Source organism: Heloderma suspectum, chromosome 5, assembly GCF_057233095.1.
Source record: "Heloderma suspectum isolate Gila_16-S chromosome 5, 16-S_ref, whole genome shotgun sequence".
Taxonomy (NCBI): Eukaryota; Metazoa; Chordata; class Lepidosauria; order Squamata; family Helodermatidae; genus Heloderma; species Heloderma suspectum.
Genome location: NC_139462.1, coordinates 166,062,214 through 166,082,001, shown reverse-complemented (window position 1 = coordinate 166,082,001; position 19,788 = coordinate 166,062,214). Strand labels below are relative to the sequence as shown.

Genomic DNA, 19,788 nt, shown 5'->3' with positions numbered 1-19,788 from the left:
AGTAACTGTGTGTTGACAGAAATGTGAGGGCAAACTTATTCTTAAAGTCTAGTTATCAAGTGTTAATGAATGAGCTGTTGTGCAATTTATTCTGTCGAATTACTTGTATGTTTTCATGGCATATTTTCATTTCTAATGTTTACCAGATTACCAAATTAATGTACCTGATTTCTGAGATTTCATCAGGCATCTTTCCAGTCATAAGGACTAGGAACTTAACTCTTTTTAAAACATAGATTTGCAGGGTTCTGAGTTGTTTACAATACATTTCTATGCTTTTGCTACAATTGTGCGTAATCACAGGATACTTGCAGCCCCCGGATAGATCTGCAGCTTAGTCCACTATATGAATTGTAAACTAAATTACCATTATACAAGTCATAGCCTCGAATCGAAAGAATCCAAAAATTTGAGGAGTTCTGTTTGAACAGTGAGGCTGTTCCTGCTGCAGCCTCTCTCACACACACACCAGGCCACTCCTGAAGGTTCGGTACACTCTGGCATAGTGTGGGGACTGCAGCCAGGGTTGAGATTAGCAGATACCAGCCTCGGTACACACAAAGTACCAAATGGGTGCGCTGTATCCACACCATAATTGCTGGCTTAACTAAGAGGTAAATAACATGTCGAAACTAGTGATGGGCAAACCTACTCCACTGAAAATAATAATTAGCTCATCATCATGCAAATCCAGCATAACATTTGGATGAAAGTTCTCGATTAATTTGAGATCTTGAAAGATCTGCACATTCTTGTGCATAGGTATAGTGTATCTTGGGAATGTAGCATGCAATAATAATACCACATTTCCCCCCAAACCTGTGCATCATGCCATTATGCAGCACTATGTACCCCCTGGTTGGCTGCTTTCTCGGGTGCTGTGTTTCCTATAGTTGAGTGACATGGAGCCACTGGTGGGTGTGGAGGCAGTGACTGCAGCACAGTGGGCAAAAGTAGAAATGTACAGCATGCTGAGGATGAATCCAATCAAGGGGGATGAGACTCCTCCTTCCTGTTGGCATCCCCAAATCCAGTTTGTGGGCAGAGTTTGGATGTTTAGTCATGTCGATGCAGGACATACAAATGAACTCGTAATCAGTCTTGGTTTGAATTGCAACAATATTAAAGTTTGTTAGATCACAGTCCAGGCTTGTTACGCATTTGGGAATTACAACCTTAATTGATTCAACCTACAAACCAACCAGTTCTTTATTTCATTGACATCCCTACTGACAACAGTTTTAGTAAATCCTGTAAACAGCCATATCACAGTTGTGAGGGGGGTTGAGAAGTACCTGCTCCTCTTACTACACTGGTATCCTAGGTGTGATTGATAGTTTGAATTAGAATAGGAATTAATCCATATGTGAACTACTTTTGCAATTAAATAAAACTAACGGTAGTTGGGAGTCTGTTGCAGATGACAAGACATTTTCTATGGCTGAGGGAGGGAGCAATCCTATGGCCACTAGACAGTGGCTAGGTGGCCATAGGATATCTGATTTTCTGGGAACCGACCTCGGAGCCCATGCTCTGAGGTCAGTTCTGGGAGAACTGACCTCCCCCCACTTCCATGCTGCCTCTGAGGCAGCGCAGAACAACCCTGTTCTCCATGCTCCCAAGAGGAGTGCGGACCGGCCAAAAAGGGGCGTTCCAGGGCGGGGAGGGCAGAAATGCCTGTACGACACATCCAATGTGTCATACAGCAGCCTCTTCCCCCGCTCAGCCCTCCCGTGGCTAGATAGCTGCAATCGGCTGTCTAGCCAAAAATGCAGGGCAGGAGAAGCGTGGAGGGAACGATCCCCTCCATGCTTCTCCTGACCTGCTTTGGATAGGCGGTCGCCTATCTGAATAGGATTGCGCCCTTAGTCTCTTACTAGGCAACACTATAGTGTCTTAAGTTTAATAGCATATATCAGCAGTGTCTCTCATGCTAAACCCTTGCAGAACAGCATTATTTTAAATTGCAAGGCTTAAAGAGATTCTGTTTTTCAAGTACATGTTCTACAGGATGATTACAGGGTGTATGTCTTGGTATGAGGAAAACAGGATAGAACTGGTGTCAACAGTAAAATATCTCCTATTTTGCCATCTGCCAAGTGGATAAAGAGCAAAATGTCAATGTCTCTCTCACCCTTGATAATTACGGCACTATCAGACTCTTTGTGGACTTCTGCCAAGTGCTCAGAGAGCCAGTGGAGCTGGCCTGTTCTGCAAAAAAATTAAATTAAAAAATACTTCAATGAGCTACATGAGCAACTGTGTTTTTGCATCGGTGCGTCCCTCAACTTTGGTTTTCCTAAAAAATTAGCAATGAATTCTTGGAATTTTGAACACTTATTTTGATTTCTACAGTGGTATAATTGCAGGGATGTTGTGCTCCAGCTAGCCACCATTGAACTTGGATATATTCAAAATAAGATCAGTCTGATTATCATACAAATTAGAACTGAATGCTTTGCAGGGGTGTGGAAATCTCATTAAACTGCATTATAAAACATTGGTGGTTGGGAGAATGAGTACCAACAATCACAGCCATAAAATCAAAATCAATACTTACCAATACTTAACTTCCAGTATGTGAAGTTAATAGGGCACTCAGGGCTTCTTCACATGGAGCTTTTATCCTCCTACTGAGATTGGTTACTGACGAAAGACATCATTAACCTCCAGGGCATCTCCTGCACTAAATTACCTTTATTCCATTTTTTTAAAAGTTCTGAGATAATCAGCTATCAAATTACAGTGCTTGAGTTCCACTTTAGTTTCCTCTGTGAAAAAGGAAAGCCACAATAAGAGGAGCTAGACCACAGCACCATCTAGCGGCTATATAATGAAATGGAAGACTCAGAAAAGGGAGAAAAGGAGAGGGAAGGGGGGGGGGAGCGCATGTAACAGGAGTCTGCCATGATCCTGCATTTAAAATGGAAGCAGAAAGCCCTGTTTTAAATGTGAAAATTTAGGCTGGTGTAGAGATGCTGTCACTGGCAGTTTTGTATTCACTAACAGGAAATTAAGGGCCAGACTAAATGTTCTGTTAAACGCATCACTCTGAAGCACGTCTGAGTTTTTTTTCTAATTAATAGCAAATGTTAGGGAGTGCTGTAGAGAAACAGTGATTTGGCCAAAATTCATGAACTTGACCCAGTAGTTCAAAGACAAATGGTTTTGTGAAATGGCCCTTTCACCAACTTTGCTTCTGTGACCATTTGTTGATTCTTCAGCATGTTTACTTGGAATAAATCCCATTCGATTTAATGGGGCTTACTTCTGATTTATACATGCATAGGGTTACACTGTTAATCTCTGATTTTTCACCAAATAGCATGGGATGTCTTAAATCTCTGGGTCTGCTTTTGAATAAAGCATTGGGGGGGGGGTCCCCCCAAGACATTCTTATAAAAAGAAAAAAATTCAAACCTAAAAAACATTTCCCCAAATAGCTCAGATTTAATAGGGTTGCACAGCACATTGTACCTTTATATTTTTAACAGACCTGCTGCAATCACTGCTCTTCTTTGGGAGGATATTTAACACTGCACCTCTTGAATAAAGTGAACTGCTGAGGAATGATCTGCCCACTCTGGAAATTTGAGGTTTTCTGTAGATTGTCAGCTGTTGTCCACTATAATGGTCACACTCAGTGAGTAGCAAATAAGGGAAAAACAAAATTGCGGACACCCTTAATTCTCTTCCTCCCAAAAGAATTTTGCCTCACCCCCCAAATATAGCTGAGACAAAACCAGCCAATTTCAACGTGCATGAAATGATTAAGAAACTGCCCTCATCCCTTTGGTTCAGACCTAGTACTGTGGGTGGGGAGGGGAGGTTTAACCCTTCTCTCCCTAGCAGTGATCCTGACAGAAATGTGCCCCCCCGCCCCCACATCTCAGACATACACACACACACACACACACACACTATTTGCCCTGGCTTCTACTGTCATGGCAGTATTGTGATCTGGCAACTCAAGGGGACAATGAAGGCCAAAAAGCCATGTGAGGAGGCTGAATTTCACTTAGTGATTTGAATGAAGCAGCCTGTTCTTTGGCTGCAGGCTTGTAGTTTCTATTAAATGGCAAATGGCAATGCAGTTGTATATAATGGTTTTTGTATACATATAACATTTCATTTCATTTATTATATTTCTATACCATCCCAGAGCCAAAGCTCTCTGGGCGGTTCACAAAAATTAAAAGCCATTAAAATACATTACAGAAATTACAAAAAACCATTTGCATAAAAACATGTAGACAGATAACACACACACAGATTATATAGATATAGATAAATAATTTTTAAACAATTAGCCAAAGACCGTTGAAGATGTAATTAAAACTCATTAGATGCTGCCAAGTACCTGAGAGAAGAGGGCAGGTTTTACCTGGTGCCAAAAAGATGACAGTGTTGGTGCCAGGCAAGCCTCATCAGGGAGATCATTCCATACCATGACTGAGAAGGCCCTTTCTCTTGTTGCTGCCCTCTGAGCCTCCCTTGGAAGAGGCACCTGGAGGAGGGCCTTGGATGCTGAGCATAGCGTATGGGTCAGTTCATGCCTGTTTATAACTTGATAACCTTTTAAAGTACACTGGCAGGATATTTCTTTGTCTTGTTCACTGCTTATATCTATAATCTCATAATCCACTTAAGGGACAATAAATTTTGCTATTGCAGAACAGACTGTTTTTGCTTTAATGCCCACAGCCTAAAATGGAACTTCATGGGTTCATAGGGGGAACCTAAGGGATCAAGTGATACTCAAAGATTTATGGGGAGGGGCTGTGGTTTAGTGGTAGAGCACATGCTTTGTATGCAGAAGGTCCCAGGTTCAATCCTTGGCATCTCCAGGTAGAGCTGGAAAAAGTCCTGCCTGAAACTCTGGACACCTGCTGCTGGTCAATGTCAACAATACTGGCTAGATGAACCAATAGCCTGACTCAGTGACCTGGTTCACACAATCAAACATCCTAAGTTTATTAACTATGGTTTGTTTGTGAGTGTGTGGGAGCGAGCAAGCATGTTGGTTCCCGCCCACTTCCACTTTCAGGTAATAGGTATGTTTCATGTCATGGGAACCTGGAAACTCTGGGTTGTTAGGGGTTAAAGAACACAGAGTTAACCCAGGGCTTGTTGTTGTTACTAGGTTATTAATTGAAAGCAGAAGTAGTGGGTAGGTGGGAGGCAGTGCACTTGCTTGCTCCTGTGCGTCTCACCAATTCCTGGGTTAAACAGCCCAGGAATTGGCTGTGACATGTGACCCGGGTCAGTATAAGGCAGATTCCTAAGTTCCTATTTTATGTTTGCTAATATGTCTGGAAATTGACATCACAGAATATAGTTTGCCCTGTCAATTTATACAGGAATCCTCAATTGTAGATCCCCCCCCCCCCGCCACCACTATCTAGAATAGTTCAGAAGCATGGCTCTTCATTCATGTTGGCTAAGAAAGCTGATTTTATACTCAGTGTTATCAACCATGCAGGGCACTAAGCATTCCTCACTGAATGGTATTGTATTTATCTTTTTTTCCAGCATTTAGCACTAGCTTTGAAGTTTCTTATGTCCTATGTAATTGCTGATAAACCACGAGATATTCAGATAAAATTGGCAAGGCTGGAATTTGAATCTCTGGAGGCCCTCAAACAGCAGGTAAGAGCTACTGGCATTGAAATGTTGCAGGTGAGACAAAGATGGGAACTCTCACTGCTTCCTATTTTTTACGAAATGCATTTTGTTACATGTCCTTTAAGCAATCAGTCTTTTAAAGTAGTTTGTAATGTATTATTACTACACCGTTTTGGTTTTTTTATTATATAAGTGATGTGCTAATCTGCTATACATGGATATATACCAATATATATCATGTAACCTTCAAATGACATTGATATGGATTACCAAGAGTCTTTGGTTATTAAACTTTTGTCTCTTCTCTTGGCATTTAACACATACACAGGATGTCCAAAGTAAGGACATCCTTACTAGTGCCATCCTTATTCTACTGCCAAGATACATTAAATGAATTCTGCATTTGATATTGCATTAGTTGGCTTTAGTCTTTCTTTTAAAACTTGCACAGGTGGCACTTCAGCTTTTTCAGCTACTTCTGTCAAATCTCTTTCGTTGTGGTACCATCTGTCCAGTCTCTCCCTGCTTTTAACTTCACCGCTGAGCCAACACAATCTTTTGTTAATTTGGTTAAAACAACCTAATAACCAAAGGTATAAAATAAGATAGAGAGTACAGCCATTATAATCCCACCCAGTAGAATATTCACCTACACCTCTCACATCCAACCCTGTCAGCACCATCATAACCTTGGTCACCAGAAACCCAACCAGAAAAGCTGTAGAGGGCTTCCAGAAGGCAGGTAGGGAGGCAGAATATTGTAATTGTAGGACAAATGCTGAGATTGCTTCTTATAGGTGTTTCCCCCTTGTTGCTGCTGATCTACTTACAGTTTTAAAAAAATAGCTTTTTGTGTCAGTCATCCCTTGTAGTTTCTCTTCTCCCTTTCCTGGGAATGAAGAATTTAATAGTCTCATAGTTAAGGCATATCTGCCTAAATGTTCCTCAGGACCAGTTAAGGCATATCTACCTAAATGTTATGTGCAGGACCAATTAGCTTCTATCTCCTACTCAGATCTTCCTATTCCAAGCAGACTTTAAATATTGTTTTTTCCAGGCTGGTATATTCAGCCTTTGAACAATTGTCCAATTATTGGCAGCTTCTACTGAAAGAGCCATCCAAATTGAGGGCATTATATGTACATGCAAATACTGAGATCTGACGTACGATAAAGAAACATGGAAATTTGAGACCATTCCACAGGGAAGCAGCCTCATCAATTTCAGATGAGAGTCAGATACATGCTAATTCCAGAGGCCTTTAAAAAAAAGGCAGATCTCTGGAACGTTTTGCATATGTTTTACTAGATGTTATGCCTTAAATCTGAGAGCTATGTTAGAAGTTCCATTTGAGACATCTGTGCTCCAGTTCTTACGGTGTGTGTTCCTATCCAGGTCAGTGCTGTCTTCCACAATAAGTGCATGACAAACTAAAGATTGAATTGAATGTGTTGCAGCTGAATTTTACTTTTCCCAGATGCATTTATTGAGAAGAAACCATGGCTAGACAGCGGCTTTGCATACTATTACAAAGAGCCAAATAATAAACCTACTGGAGTTATGACTTTTCATGGCATTTATATTTTTTTTAGACAGAAAAAGTAGGTCACCCACTGAAACATTAGCACAAGTTCTGTAGTCACTTTCAGGTTAGAGCATAAAACACATACTAACTGCAATCTACTGACTCTTTCAATCCATAACTATTTGTCTGCATTTAAGAATATTTTCCTCAAATCTATGAATTGTATTACCATTATACATTTGTTCGTTCTAAGAATTTGGGTTTAGCTTGAAATGTCTTTAGTGAGTTGAATATTAATGAGAACTAATGACAGATCTAGTAGCCATACATAACAGCAGACTCGTCTAACCTGGCAGTGGTTCCTCCTCCCTCTCACCCCCACTTCAGTACACTCTTGGTCTGTGATGAAGTTCTTAGTGTAATAATTACAAATAACCCAAGATAACCATTGTTATCCTTTTCACCTCGGTGGCTATCCCTTGATTGATTTCGTACTGACTCTCTGATCATTTGAGCTTTTCAATTAATGTAGTGAAATAAACAGATTTTGTGCTGTTAGTTGTTGTTCCATTTATCTGCATATGCACAAATTAGAGGTTAAATCCAAAACTGCGCTAGCAGAAGTCCACTAGTGCAACGGTACTTGCCTCCTCAATCCTTGCCCCTGTAGTCCTCCATGTAGCTAGCTGCTCTGAAGGGTTTCCCAGCTGCTTTCAGACAGAAGGCTCCTAGCATTACAAATCAAAAGGCATCGTGCAAGTAATCTGTCTTTCCTCCCATAATGTTCTCACAAGATTATCACAGATCAATTGCCATACTTCTCTACATTATTTTTGCCAGAATTTATGCTCTCATCTGTCCATTTATATGGAAACTGGGAATGTATATATTTCTAGGTGTGCAGTGGCAAAATTAGCAGCATTTTAAGAAGTTCTTTCATATTACATTTGGATTTAATTTGGCAGCACTGATTTTAAAAGACTTAAAAATAAACTTGTAAAAGATGATGTAGAAACTTCTTTATCACGTTTACTCTCTTGGAACAATATGCACATTTTGTATATCTATATCTATCTATGTGTGTTTCTTATTATCAAGGGGTTGACAGGGCTGTTGTTTATATACCAGTATCCCCTGGAGCACACTGTAAAATATGAAAAGGGTTTTGTGTCTCTAAATACATGAAAACAGTATTCTCCCCTTAAATATTTATGGTGTTCATCAGTGTATAAGCACAGACATGTGTGGCATTCAGCTAAACTGTTTATCAATGCTAGGTGTGTTTATCAATGCTAGAAAATCTTTGTTTTTTTGTTTCAACCTGTTGATTGGGTGAAAAGGGTCTGCTTTTGGGTGACTTGCTTCAAATAGAATATATGCAGTATTGAGGAAGTGTTTGAGGAAGGAAAATATACTACAGCCTACTACTAAGATATAGGCCGCAATCTAATTCTGAATTAAAGGAACTTAAACCTATTGAAATCAATAGACTTAAACAAGCCTGACTCCGTTTTCATTTGTGCCATGGTATTTAAGGAATTGGGGCGGCGGTGGCTTAGTGGTTAAGACGCTGAACTTCAGACTGGAAGGTCGACAGGTCAGCAGTTCGAGACCCGAGTGCCGCGTGACGGAGTGAGCTCCCGTCTTCAGTCCCAGCTCCTGCCAACCTAGCAGTTCGAAAGCAAGAAATTGCAAATAGATAAATAGGTACCGCCTCGGCGGGAAAGGTAACAGCGTTCCGTGCACCTCGGTGTTCAGTCATGCCGGCCACATGACCACGGAAGCATCTTCGGACAGTGCTGGCTCTTCGGCTTAGAAACGGAGATGAGCACCGCACCCTAGAGTCGGACACGACTGGTTGGGGTCACCTTTACCTTTACCTTATTTAAGGAATATAAAGTACTACTGATACTGGAAATCTGTTCCTGCTAAAGTATTTTTCCCTGTTAAAGTTTAATAATACATAGATGACATGTACAGTAACAATACTTTCACTTCTGTGATATGGTACTCATCATAGTTGTGATTGTGAAGGAGGATTACCTTATGCCACCCCATAAAACTGAAATAAATTAAACAGGAGATCATGACAGTTACATCCTGAGCCTTTCCACACAAGGCATTTATTGTGTGCTCATGAAACCTCACTCATGGTAATTTGCAGGTGCTTTACATAACGTCATTGTCCTGCAGGGCCTCTCTTGTTGTTTGCAACCATTTTAGTGTGTGTGTGTGTGTGGGGGGGTCTTAACTGAAAAAAGTCTGATATATCCGTGAATGGTGGCATGAAACCCTAGTGTATTTGCACAATTCCGCTATACCACAGCACCATCTAGTGGTTGAGTATTGGAATATATAGAAAGGCAAAGAAAGAAAACCCCTGGAAATAATGTGTAAATGAGCCAATCTTAATCCCAGAATCTGGAAGCAGAAGCTTCGGTAAAGTGGTGGGTCAAAAGCCTCATGCGGAAAAGCCCTAAGAGAACATCTTCTGCATATGAACAGCTTACATTGTAACCTGTTTTTCCCACTCTTCTGTTTATAAGGAATAATTAAGAGGAGGTAGAAAGGAAGATGCTCATAAGTATTTTATTTATTTATTTATTTATTTATTTATTTAATTTCTATACCACCCAATAGCCGAAGCTCTCTACCAAAGTAAAGCAGAGGAATAGATTTAGTGAGGACAGTTGTGTTCTTGTTGCCTTCTTTTGAGTTGCTACTAACGTTGCAGAACTGAATTTGTTATCCATGATACTTTTATTTATACTGTATTTATATTGAACTGAACTACTGGTGCCAATGTTATCAGTCACCAGTATAGCGCACCAAGTATTTTATAATCTTTCATAATAACTCTCTGACCTGGGCTATTAATATCTATGCTTGACAGATGAATAGCTGTAGCTGAGGAATGATAATGCCCAAGGTCGACCAGAGGGTTTCCAGTCTATTAATTAAGACACACTGGCTCTTCTGTATGACTTACATTGAATGAAACTGGTGTATATTGAAGTAAGAGATTGTTGCTGCTAAGGGAACATTGCCTTATGTTTAATTATTGAAATAGACTGCTGTGATTCAGTATCTAACCACATGAAGTGAGTGACATTGGGACCCTGCTGTACTTTCATCAGTGAATGATGAAATGTCAGAGAGAACTCGGTAGTGTCAAATATCAGTGGCAATAGTGCTCTCCCACCTGCCATATGAGAGGATCAGAACCAGTGAGATGATGGCTCTGCCAAAGCCTATTCAAGTCTGGCTAGGCTATAATCACCCAGATCATGTGACAGAATCAGGCCAGTGAAAGAGCAACTTTACTTAGACTATTCAGGACTGGGCAGGCTGCCTCTCCACTGCATTAGGAACTTGTTTATTAAGCATTGACTGCAGCATCGCACAGTTATTTGTATGAGTGAAACAGCCATCACAGACCAGAGCATTCATATTGCCTCACATCGCCTCAGATAAAATACTTTCCAGTTGGAGGCAGTTTACATATTTAGCTGTGAGACACAAAGACCCATGGTGGCCGGGTTCGGATACAACAGCACTTGGGGGCTAAATGTGCAAAATGCTGGCCGGCATGCCCTGGCACGTGCTGCAGCTCACCATGGCTTAAACAACCCCTGGTGGGCTATTTTGATTGTGCGAACTTGGGTCTGAGTGATGAGATATGCCTGTGTTAATCAACTCTGTGTCTGAGGGAGAAGGGGTTCTGCATAGGCTGAATTAAAGTGTTAGTTCACATTTTTCATTGCTAAGCCGAGAGCTGGCCTCTGAAACTAAATCTAAAAGTAGAGGTGAAGCTTATTTGTCAAGAGCATGATTAGCATGTACAAAGCCCTAGATTCAATCTCTCATGTAGTTGCCTCAAAATCCCAGGTGGTAGAAAAATCTGAGAACCCTGGTAAACTACTGCCAGTAATGAGTTAAGTAGTCCATTGCCTTACACTCTCAGCTGACTTAAACAACAACTGTGTTATACTCAGTTAAGTCTTTCCTAAATGAAGAAATGTTCAATAAAAACTTGAAAGATGAAAACTTAACTTTGCTAGCCTACATAATGTTTTTCTTTTTCTGAACTTTGTGTTACCTGTGAGTAATAGCAGGAAATGTGAGATAACACCAAGCGCATGTGGCGTGATGATAAATTTAGGCCTGTAATGAGGGATAATTGAGAATTAACATCATATGCGCAAAACTTTTAATCAAATACCTGTGAATGTTACATAACTAGTTTAGTGTTGACCAAATTGAAAAAAACCCCACAAACCCTTTCTAGAAAGTTGAGTTTTTCTCCTCAGATTATTTTTATTTCTTTACTTTAAATGATTTTTAGGCCACCTTTAAGGGTGGAAGGCTTGCAAGGCAGCATACAAGATAGAAACAATACAATCCTATGCAAAGTACAATAGATAAGCAATAAATAAATGTTCAGTCAAATACTATAAAAAACCTGCTAATGCCAGTTGGTGCAGAGGAACACTTTAATAAGTAAATTTAAATCTATAAAACATTTGCAATTTCACTGGGCATGTGCAAAGTGTTTTTCTCTTCAATTTGGAATTTATTTGTGAGTAAACATACTTAGAGACAAGCTTTGTGTTTGTAATGTGACTGACAGAGCTTTCCCTAAAGGGAGAGAGGCATTAAATTCCATTGAATCAGTAGCACTGAGACCTAGGAGTTTTGAGATAAAAATGAAGCCAAATGAAGGCACCCTTAGAAGTAGTCAACTGCGGTGCTATCATACACATGTGTGCACACAGGTTCAGAAATTGTGATGATGGTCACTAGCTTAGATGACTGCGTGTGGGTTTAAAGTACAATTAATGCAGCAACTCCTGTTCCCCCTGCCCCAACCTCTGTTTTGGCCAACTGCCTAAGACATGAATGGACATAACGTCCTGCCCCCTCTTCCCCCTTTGTTTGGCCTCTTCCATCACATTGAGGCCAAAGAGATCACTGGGAGCACCCTGATGCAACTCATCACCCTTGCTAAGATACCTTGATATTGATAGGAATCAGGCAGAATATGACTGTAATTATTTATATACTGCTCTATAACAAAAATGTCTTGAGTGCAGCTTACAATATAAAACCAAACAAGTTTGGAATTAATAGTTATAAAATACATTATGATGCACAGAAAACTCAAGAAGCAGAGAATTAAAAAAAAAACTGGAATAAAACCAATTTAACAGGCTGAAATAAATTGAAAATGCTAGGGGAAATAGAAAAGGGGAAATAGAAAAGCATTCCATAACTAATAGCCGCTTCACCTGGCAGGGGGTATCTGAAGAAGGGGCTCTGAAGAAGATATTGGGGTATGAGTAGGTATTTGTGGGGAGAGGCAATACTTCAGGTATGCTGGTCTCAAGTTGTGAAGGGACTTGGAGGTCAGAACCAGAATTCGGCCCAGAAGCTGAATGGAAGACAGTGGCGATAAAGCCTTGGCTCAATGTGTTCATATTGCCCAGTCCCAGTTATCATTCTCACAGCCATATTCTGGACTAACTGAAGTTTCCACACCATTTTCAAAGGCAGTCCTACAGACAGTGCATTGTCCAAACAGGAGGTTACCAAGGCATGGATGACTGAAGCTAAAGCTATTCCTGCCCAAATAGGGTCATAGCTGCCATATCAGCCTAAGCTGATAGAAAGCACTGCAAGCCTCTAATAACAAAGATGGATCAATAATCATGCCAGATTATGAACCTGGTCCTTTAAGGGGAATGCAGTTATCTCCAGAACAGCTTGAACACTACTAACCCAGGCAGATGAACTACATCCCAACAGTATCTTCTTTATCTTGTCCAGATTGAGCTTCATTTTGCTTAGATTTTCTTTTCTAACTGGGTGGAGCTCTGATCATACCTGTGGGACAGCAGTACTGATGCTTAGATTCTCAGGCTTTCTCTCCTATTGTATACTGAATGGGAAGGAGATAGGGGAAAGTGCCAGATTTTAAATGCCTCTGTGAATTTTCATGGATAATCATTAGGGACGAGCAAGTAGCCTTGTATCACCCCCAAAATGCCTTATTCCCTTCAGACATTAAAGTTGAATGTTTGGAAACCCTTGAGCATTTGACTTAACGGTGCAATGCCAACTGTCCCTGAAGGGCCATAGCTCAGTGGTAGAGCACATGCTTTGCATGGAGAAGGTCCCAGGTTCAATCCCCAGCATGTCCAATTAGGGCTGGAAAAACTCCTGCTGGAAACCCTGAAGAGCTGCTCCCAGTCAGTGTTGATAATACTGGGCTCGATGAACCTATGGTCTGACTCAGTATAAGGCAGCTTCCTATGTTCCTGAATGCTATCCCTTCTCCCTTCCATAAGGACAAAAAAGAGACCCACCTTGGAGAAGGTAAACACAGGAGCAGGCAGCAGAGGGTTCTAAAGAAGACAGAAAAGGTGTGGTGGCCCCCTCTTTCCTGACAGGAAATGGTGCTGCTTGAGCAACTTTTCCCACAGGAGGTGATGGGGACTACAACCTTGCCAGGTTTTCCCCATTTGTTGTCCCATAAAAATGCTGTTTTAATGTTTTAATATAATTTTAATTGTATTGTTGTTTAATTTATATTTTAACTTTTGTATATTTTCATATGTTTTAATTGTATATGTTTTAATTTTTGTAAGCCGCCTGGTGTCCCAGTACTGGGAAAAAGGCGGGGTATAAATATAATAATAATAATGATAATAATAATAATAATAATAAAAATAATCTCCTTTTCCCAAGGTGAGTCTTTTTTGTCATGGGGCAGGGAAGGAGTAGAAGGGAATGTAGAGCAGGGTTTCAAGATGAATGGAAGTTCATGGGGCCTGCTTGAAATGAGCTGTGCCTGCCTCAGTTCTGCTTGAATAGTCAAGCACCCTAGCTCCAGACACTCACCCCATCCTTAGTAACCATGTGTCACTTCTAAATGCACACAGTCCAGTGAGGGGCTAACTAGACATAACTTGCTTATTAGTGTCCTGGTATTTGTTCTTAATTTAAAAAAAAGAACCGGGGGGGGAGGTATTTGGAGCAGAGAAGTAGCGGTCTCTCTCTCTATGTTGACATGGCTATTCTCTTGTGCAGTCACACCTTGCTATAGTCTTCAGCAAAATTCATCTGCAAGGCTACCACAATCCACTAATGGATACCCACCTACCCCAGGTCACATAATGCGCTTAAAACTTGTTCAGAATTTCATCTGATAAGCTCATAATGTTACAGGTGGTACTGTCATAAACATTTTCTGATTGAGTGTGGTGGCTGCATCAGTCTGATCTTTAATAAATGTTCTCACTTTAACCTGTTGATCATGTTATGGAGCATTTTACTGTATTTAAACTTCAGCCAGTTTTATACCCAGAAAGAATCATGATGATCACCTGTTCTGACTTCCTCTATGACCCAGTAGTTCATCAAAGCCATAATACCAGAATATGCTAGAGGCTGTAGTCATGTGTCTGTTCAGTTGAGACACTTCATGACTTCAGTCCTTATATAATGTAATAATATATGCACTGTTGTGGTCACGCCATTGCATCCTACGCAGTTGAATTATGGTAGCATGGTGCTATTCTTTTGTCTCTGCAGTTGTAAATTTTACTTGCCGTACAGGCATCTTTTTATTCACAACAAGCTAATATGACTATAAACAGCCACTTCTCCCTCAGGTAACCAAACCTAAAGTGTTTGTCTACTTGTGTATGTGTAATATTTTCAAGCAAACCCAAAATATTCTGGACATCTCTGAAGTTAAAGATAAATATTTCTGATACCGTGTTCTAATATTGAAGCTTTTTAGTCTGCTGCTTTCAAAATAGATGTCACTTTTTTCTTTTCACTCATATATTTTGGTTGGTTGTTAATTATAAAGGCTTGATAATGTCCATGAAATTAGTGTCTATCTGTGGGACATCATCACAAAGCAATAAGGGACATGGCTGGAGAGAGATGATAGTTGAAGGGGCAGGATGTATCCATGATCGCTTGTGTGTGTGTTTTCTATCTCGCTATTATCTCTCTTTACAAGTCTTGCAAGGTTTGGTAACATTCAAAAATCTGCAAAGCCTCTTTGACTATAGTGAGATAAAAGAAATCAGTATGTACACCATGGTTAACAATGGCTCTCTCCTTCCTCCTTCAGCTCTCTAGGCAGGAATGTTGCTGCCACTTCCCATGGAGAATGCAGGACAAATCTGGTTCCTACTGAGAAGGCAGGCACTTCTGCCAGTTCCTCAGTGCTGGTTGTCCTGTTTGACTCTAGAGTTAGTAAGAAGTTTGCAGAAGTGCCTAAAGTAGATTTCCTCAACCTGGTGCCCTCCAGATGTTTTGGACTACAACTCACATCATCCTTGACCACTAGCCATGTTGGCTGGGGCTAATGGAGTTTGTAATCCAAAGCATCTGGAGGACACTAGATTGGGGAAGTTGGCCTAAGTCTTTGGCATCCTAGCTGAGGAGCTTACCTCCCTGAGACACACATCTGCCAGTCTTCTTTCATAAGAAGGATCTACTGAGCTCCATGCTAAGAGTCTGGGTCTGTGTCTCTAACCAGATAATCTAATGACAAGGGTTAAGGCTTCAGAGCAGACTTCAGTAGGGCCACTTTTCCCTCCTTTTGGGTACTATCTAGCAGAACCAACTGCAGTCCTGTGCAGGATTATCTAAAGGAAATGTCACTCCAGATATATATGGTTTTCCTTCTTATCGGATAAAGCTGTGACCTGTGTTAACACCAGTGGAAAAATCTACAAACTCAAAACTTGTCTCTGTCTGTAACTTAGTTACTACTGCCTTCTTCCTGGTTCCATATATCCAAGGGAGGCTAGATTCAATTTTAAACAAGTAAGAAGATATTTCAAAAAAGAAAAGAAAAAAAGAAAAAGGAACACTTGTGAGTAGTCTGCAAAGTATTATGTGAAAGTGTTATGATTCTGTGTAGTACAGGAGCTTAGCACTAGGTTAAATTAAAATATTTCACTTTAGCTAAAGCCGAATACTGCAGAGTGAAGTTGTTTGCATATATAAGTTTTCAAATCACCAGGCATACTCCCTCTTACACAGAGGGTGCTTCCAGATGGAAGGCTTCTACTGCTAGCAATCAGAAAGCACCGTGCAGCAACTCCATCTTTAATTCCTTAATGGATTTTCTGCAGTGGAAAAACTGGAAGAAGCAGAGAAGAACACAGGAAGGCTGCAAGTGGCAGACATTGGCCTTTGGACCCCCAGTAAATTCCATGAGGCAGGATGATGGCAAGAGAATAGCCTCATCTGGAAACACCCAGAGTGTATGGAACACTTTCCAGAATGTATGTGAAGGAGTCCTCTGTGAAGCATAAAGCCTAAATGTTGTTACACATGACAAAATGGCCTTCTTGTTCACCCCCCGCCCCATGTGGCCCCCAAATAATCCCTAGTAGGAATTTTTCAAATGACCACATAGGACCAAAGACAGTGAAAATAATGTCATACAATCTAAATGATGCAGTTGTAGAGCAAAATGTGTGTCTCATAGGATTGTAGCTTGGAGCGCACAAGAAAGCTGACTAATGGTCAAAAATCCTGGAGATCCTTTAGCTGTCATGATATATGAACATTATATAACAACATTATATAACATGTATAGAGCAGGTTATATAAGTGCTGTCCTGTAACACAGTCAATCAGTCCTATTTTAGAAACTGATTATAATTGGAGCATTAAAGAGTATTTCACAAAATTTCTGAGAAAATAAGTACACTAAATTCCAGTGACAGGAGTTTTGAGCAGGTCATCTTCCATTAATCTGTTCAAATGCAGAAGGATTGATTGTAATATAAAAGCAGATTGAGTGCTTTATTTTCACTGAAATTGAGAGCAAAAGCTAGGAGGCTTGCTTTATAAATCCCAATATTACTGAGAGAGAGAGAGAAAGAGAGAGAGAGAGAGAGATTAAATTAGGAAACTCAAAAAATATATTACAGGAGTTAGATCCAGATGTAGGTGTGTGCAACTAGGCAGATATAAGCAGACTTTCCCACCTGTTCCTCCCCATGGCAACCCCTCCAGCTTCCTAAAAATGTTACACAGTGGGTCAGGGTACCTTGTTGAATGGTTTGACCTGTGGTATCAGGAGAGGGGGATCCCAGAAAATTGAGCAAAGCCACCTTCTGTGAGCAGTGCCCTTCCATCCACGGAAGGCAGATCCTGGATCCAACCCCAGGCGTGTAATTTGATCTGCTTATCTTGAGGTTTTAAACACCATTGCCACAGTCCAGTGGGGGTGATGCATGCACAGAATGTGATCTGGAGACTGATTTGCCCATAGAAATCTGCATTTTCATGACAGTAAATGCTCCATCATGGTGTAATACTTCTTAAAAGTGATAAATAATCTTCAGGATTATGTCCAGGACAACTCTTAACTGTCCATTGGCACTGCTCATAACCTTTGGAGAGAGGGGTACTGAATCCAATCCTCCTGCCCCCTAATTGATGAGTAGCAGATATCCATTTTCAGATCTCATTCACAGCAATTGCTGTGTGCAAAGATAAGTGAATATTAAGACCAGAGTTTTGAAAACCATAATTTATATGCCATTGTAATGTGCTACTGCTGTAAATATAGGAATAATTGAAGTAATAAAAGAATCAGTCTAAAAAGTACCCCTTCCTACCAGGCAATTCATTTAAAATTATTTAATTAGGTTACAAACATATAAAGAATTCAGGTTATTCTGAACTGTGCTCTGCTTTCATGAACAATGTTCTTTATTTGGACACAGGCCTTGGCCTCCCAACTAGATTAAACTGCATTTAATTTGCCCTCTTTATACCCCACATTTCAACTATAACATTCAAAATGCTTGGTTCTCAAGGACTTTATTGGAGTGGGAAGAGAATGTACTGCTTTTTGGAGGAAAGCCTAAGGCAAACAAAAACAAATGGAGAAACCTTCTCTAAATGAAAATGGGGGAGGGGGTGCTGGTTGAATGAAAGCTGTGGTGGTTGAATTTAGGGCACTCTTCTAGCTTGTGCTTTGCATTTGTTTTTAATGATCTTGGGCTGTTACCAAGTTCATGTTGTACTTCAGATTGTCATGTTGAAAGCAAAGCTCTTCTTCCTGCAAGAACTTACTTTTCTTTCAAATTGATCTTAGTTTTCTAATTCATAAAAATAGTATTTAGAGGTATGTGTCCTCTAACTCCACCACTATGCATATGTTATTTGTGTAAATTTGTTCAGTGGCTCTCAGTTTTCGGAAGAAGAGACTGTATATAAATAGTCTAGTAACTGTCAAGAGTGGAGAGGGCATGAACTGAGGAGACCAGAGAGCTCAGTTCCAAGTATTGCATCTATGCAGAGGCTTCTTTGTTGTTGTTCAGTCGTTCAGTCGTGTCCGACTCTTCGTGAACCCATGGACCATAGCACGCCAGGCCTTCCTGTCCTGCAGAGGCTTCTAGTAGTCTGTATAGTTACAAAACCTAGTTAGCATTGACTGTGTGTTATCAGGCCTGACCTTGCTGAGGTCAACAGAGATTTCTGTGCAGCCGGTAGTGCTTGTACAGAGTAGGGATGTGTGAGAAATCCACTCTGTCAGAACGGATCTCTCCAGTCTACATCATGTGGACACATTTTGCGTTCAGAAACTCATACATTTTGCGACATGTGATGCATTTGGCAGAGCAGAAAAGCACGGCTGATGAAATGCACATGTTTGAAAAGCGAACAAAGAAAACTATGTACATCTCAAAAATGCACACAAACGTGCCTTAGTCAATGAGTGGATGTGTATAAAACGTGCATACACAAATGCACATTAAAAATACACAAAATATTAGATTGGATTTATTTCCATTTCTAAAAAATCCATATGGAATGGGCTTGGAGGTAGGAAATGGAGGAAACAGACCTGGCAGGATCTATGACTAGTACAGTGGTAACCAAACTCTCCCTGCCATTTTGTCTCTGCCCTAATACCACCACACACACACACACACACACCAAAGTTTTATTGCTTTGTTGTGGGGAAGGTGCAATGAGATGTGTTGCAGAAATGTCTCTTAAGAATTGAGCCCGTTTCCAGGTGGGAATGGGGCAATCCTACTTAACTCTGTTGTGATAAACAGAAAGCATCTGCATGAATGCTCTCTAGAGCAGCATAATACAATTTAACAATACTTACTGCTGTCAAATTCAGTACATATAAAAAGATCACTATTTCCCCTCTAATTTATTTTATGTCTATTAAGGTTGGAGTACTTATAATTGTAACGGGTGTGAAGTATTCAGCTTTGCTTTGTATGTGGTTTTTCAAGTGGTCCATGTTCTTTTAACATGACTCCCCAGGTTAGTGTTGAACAAGCTCTGTTGCCAAGGCAACAATCTGCTGTCATCTTGAGAAGTTGGAGGGTGTTTAAATGGCAAGATTGCCTTCTGAGAACACGTTACTATATTTAACGTTTTATGGTCATTCAAAAAATAATCTTTGCTACCAAAGGCTTAGAGCTCAGGCAGTATGCTGCTGTGATGTGAACCTTCAATCAAACAAATCAAACCTGAAATCACTTGTAAGAGAAAACAGACCAGAAATTATTCAGAAGAAAACTGTAAATGAATGAGGGATCTGAATGTTGGTATGCAATGTGCTACATTTC

General features: G+C 40.4%; 1 protein-coding gene across 8 annotated transcripts in view; it reads left to right on the top strand.

The window, feature by feature from the left end:
* Nucleotides 1–19,788, top strand: part of ANO10 (anoctamin 10) — an 87,727-nt gene that overhangs the window by 54,891 nt on the left and 13,048 nt on the right. For 3 of the 8 annotated variants that reach the window (XM_084858237.1, XM_084858235.1, XM_084858236.1), the window contains exon 12: nt 5,533–5,649. The exons of 2 other annotated variants lie outside the window; for them this stretch is intronic. In XM_084858237.1, the coding sequence (XP_084714363.1) occupies nt 5,533–5,649 (117 nt within the window). Of the gene's footprint in view, nt 1–5,532; nt 7,356–19,788 lie in introns of those variants that run through there. 3 more of the 8 variants (XM_084858232.1, XM_084858233.1, XM_084858242.1) reach the window with 1 other exon arrangement.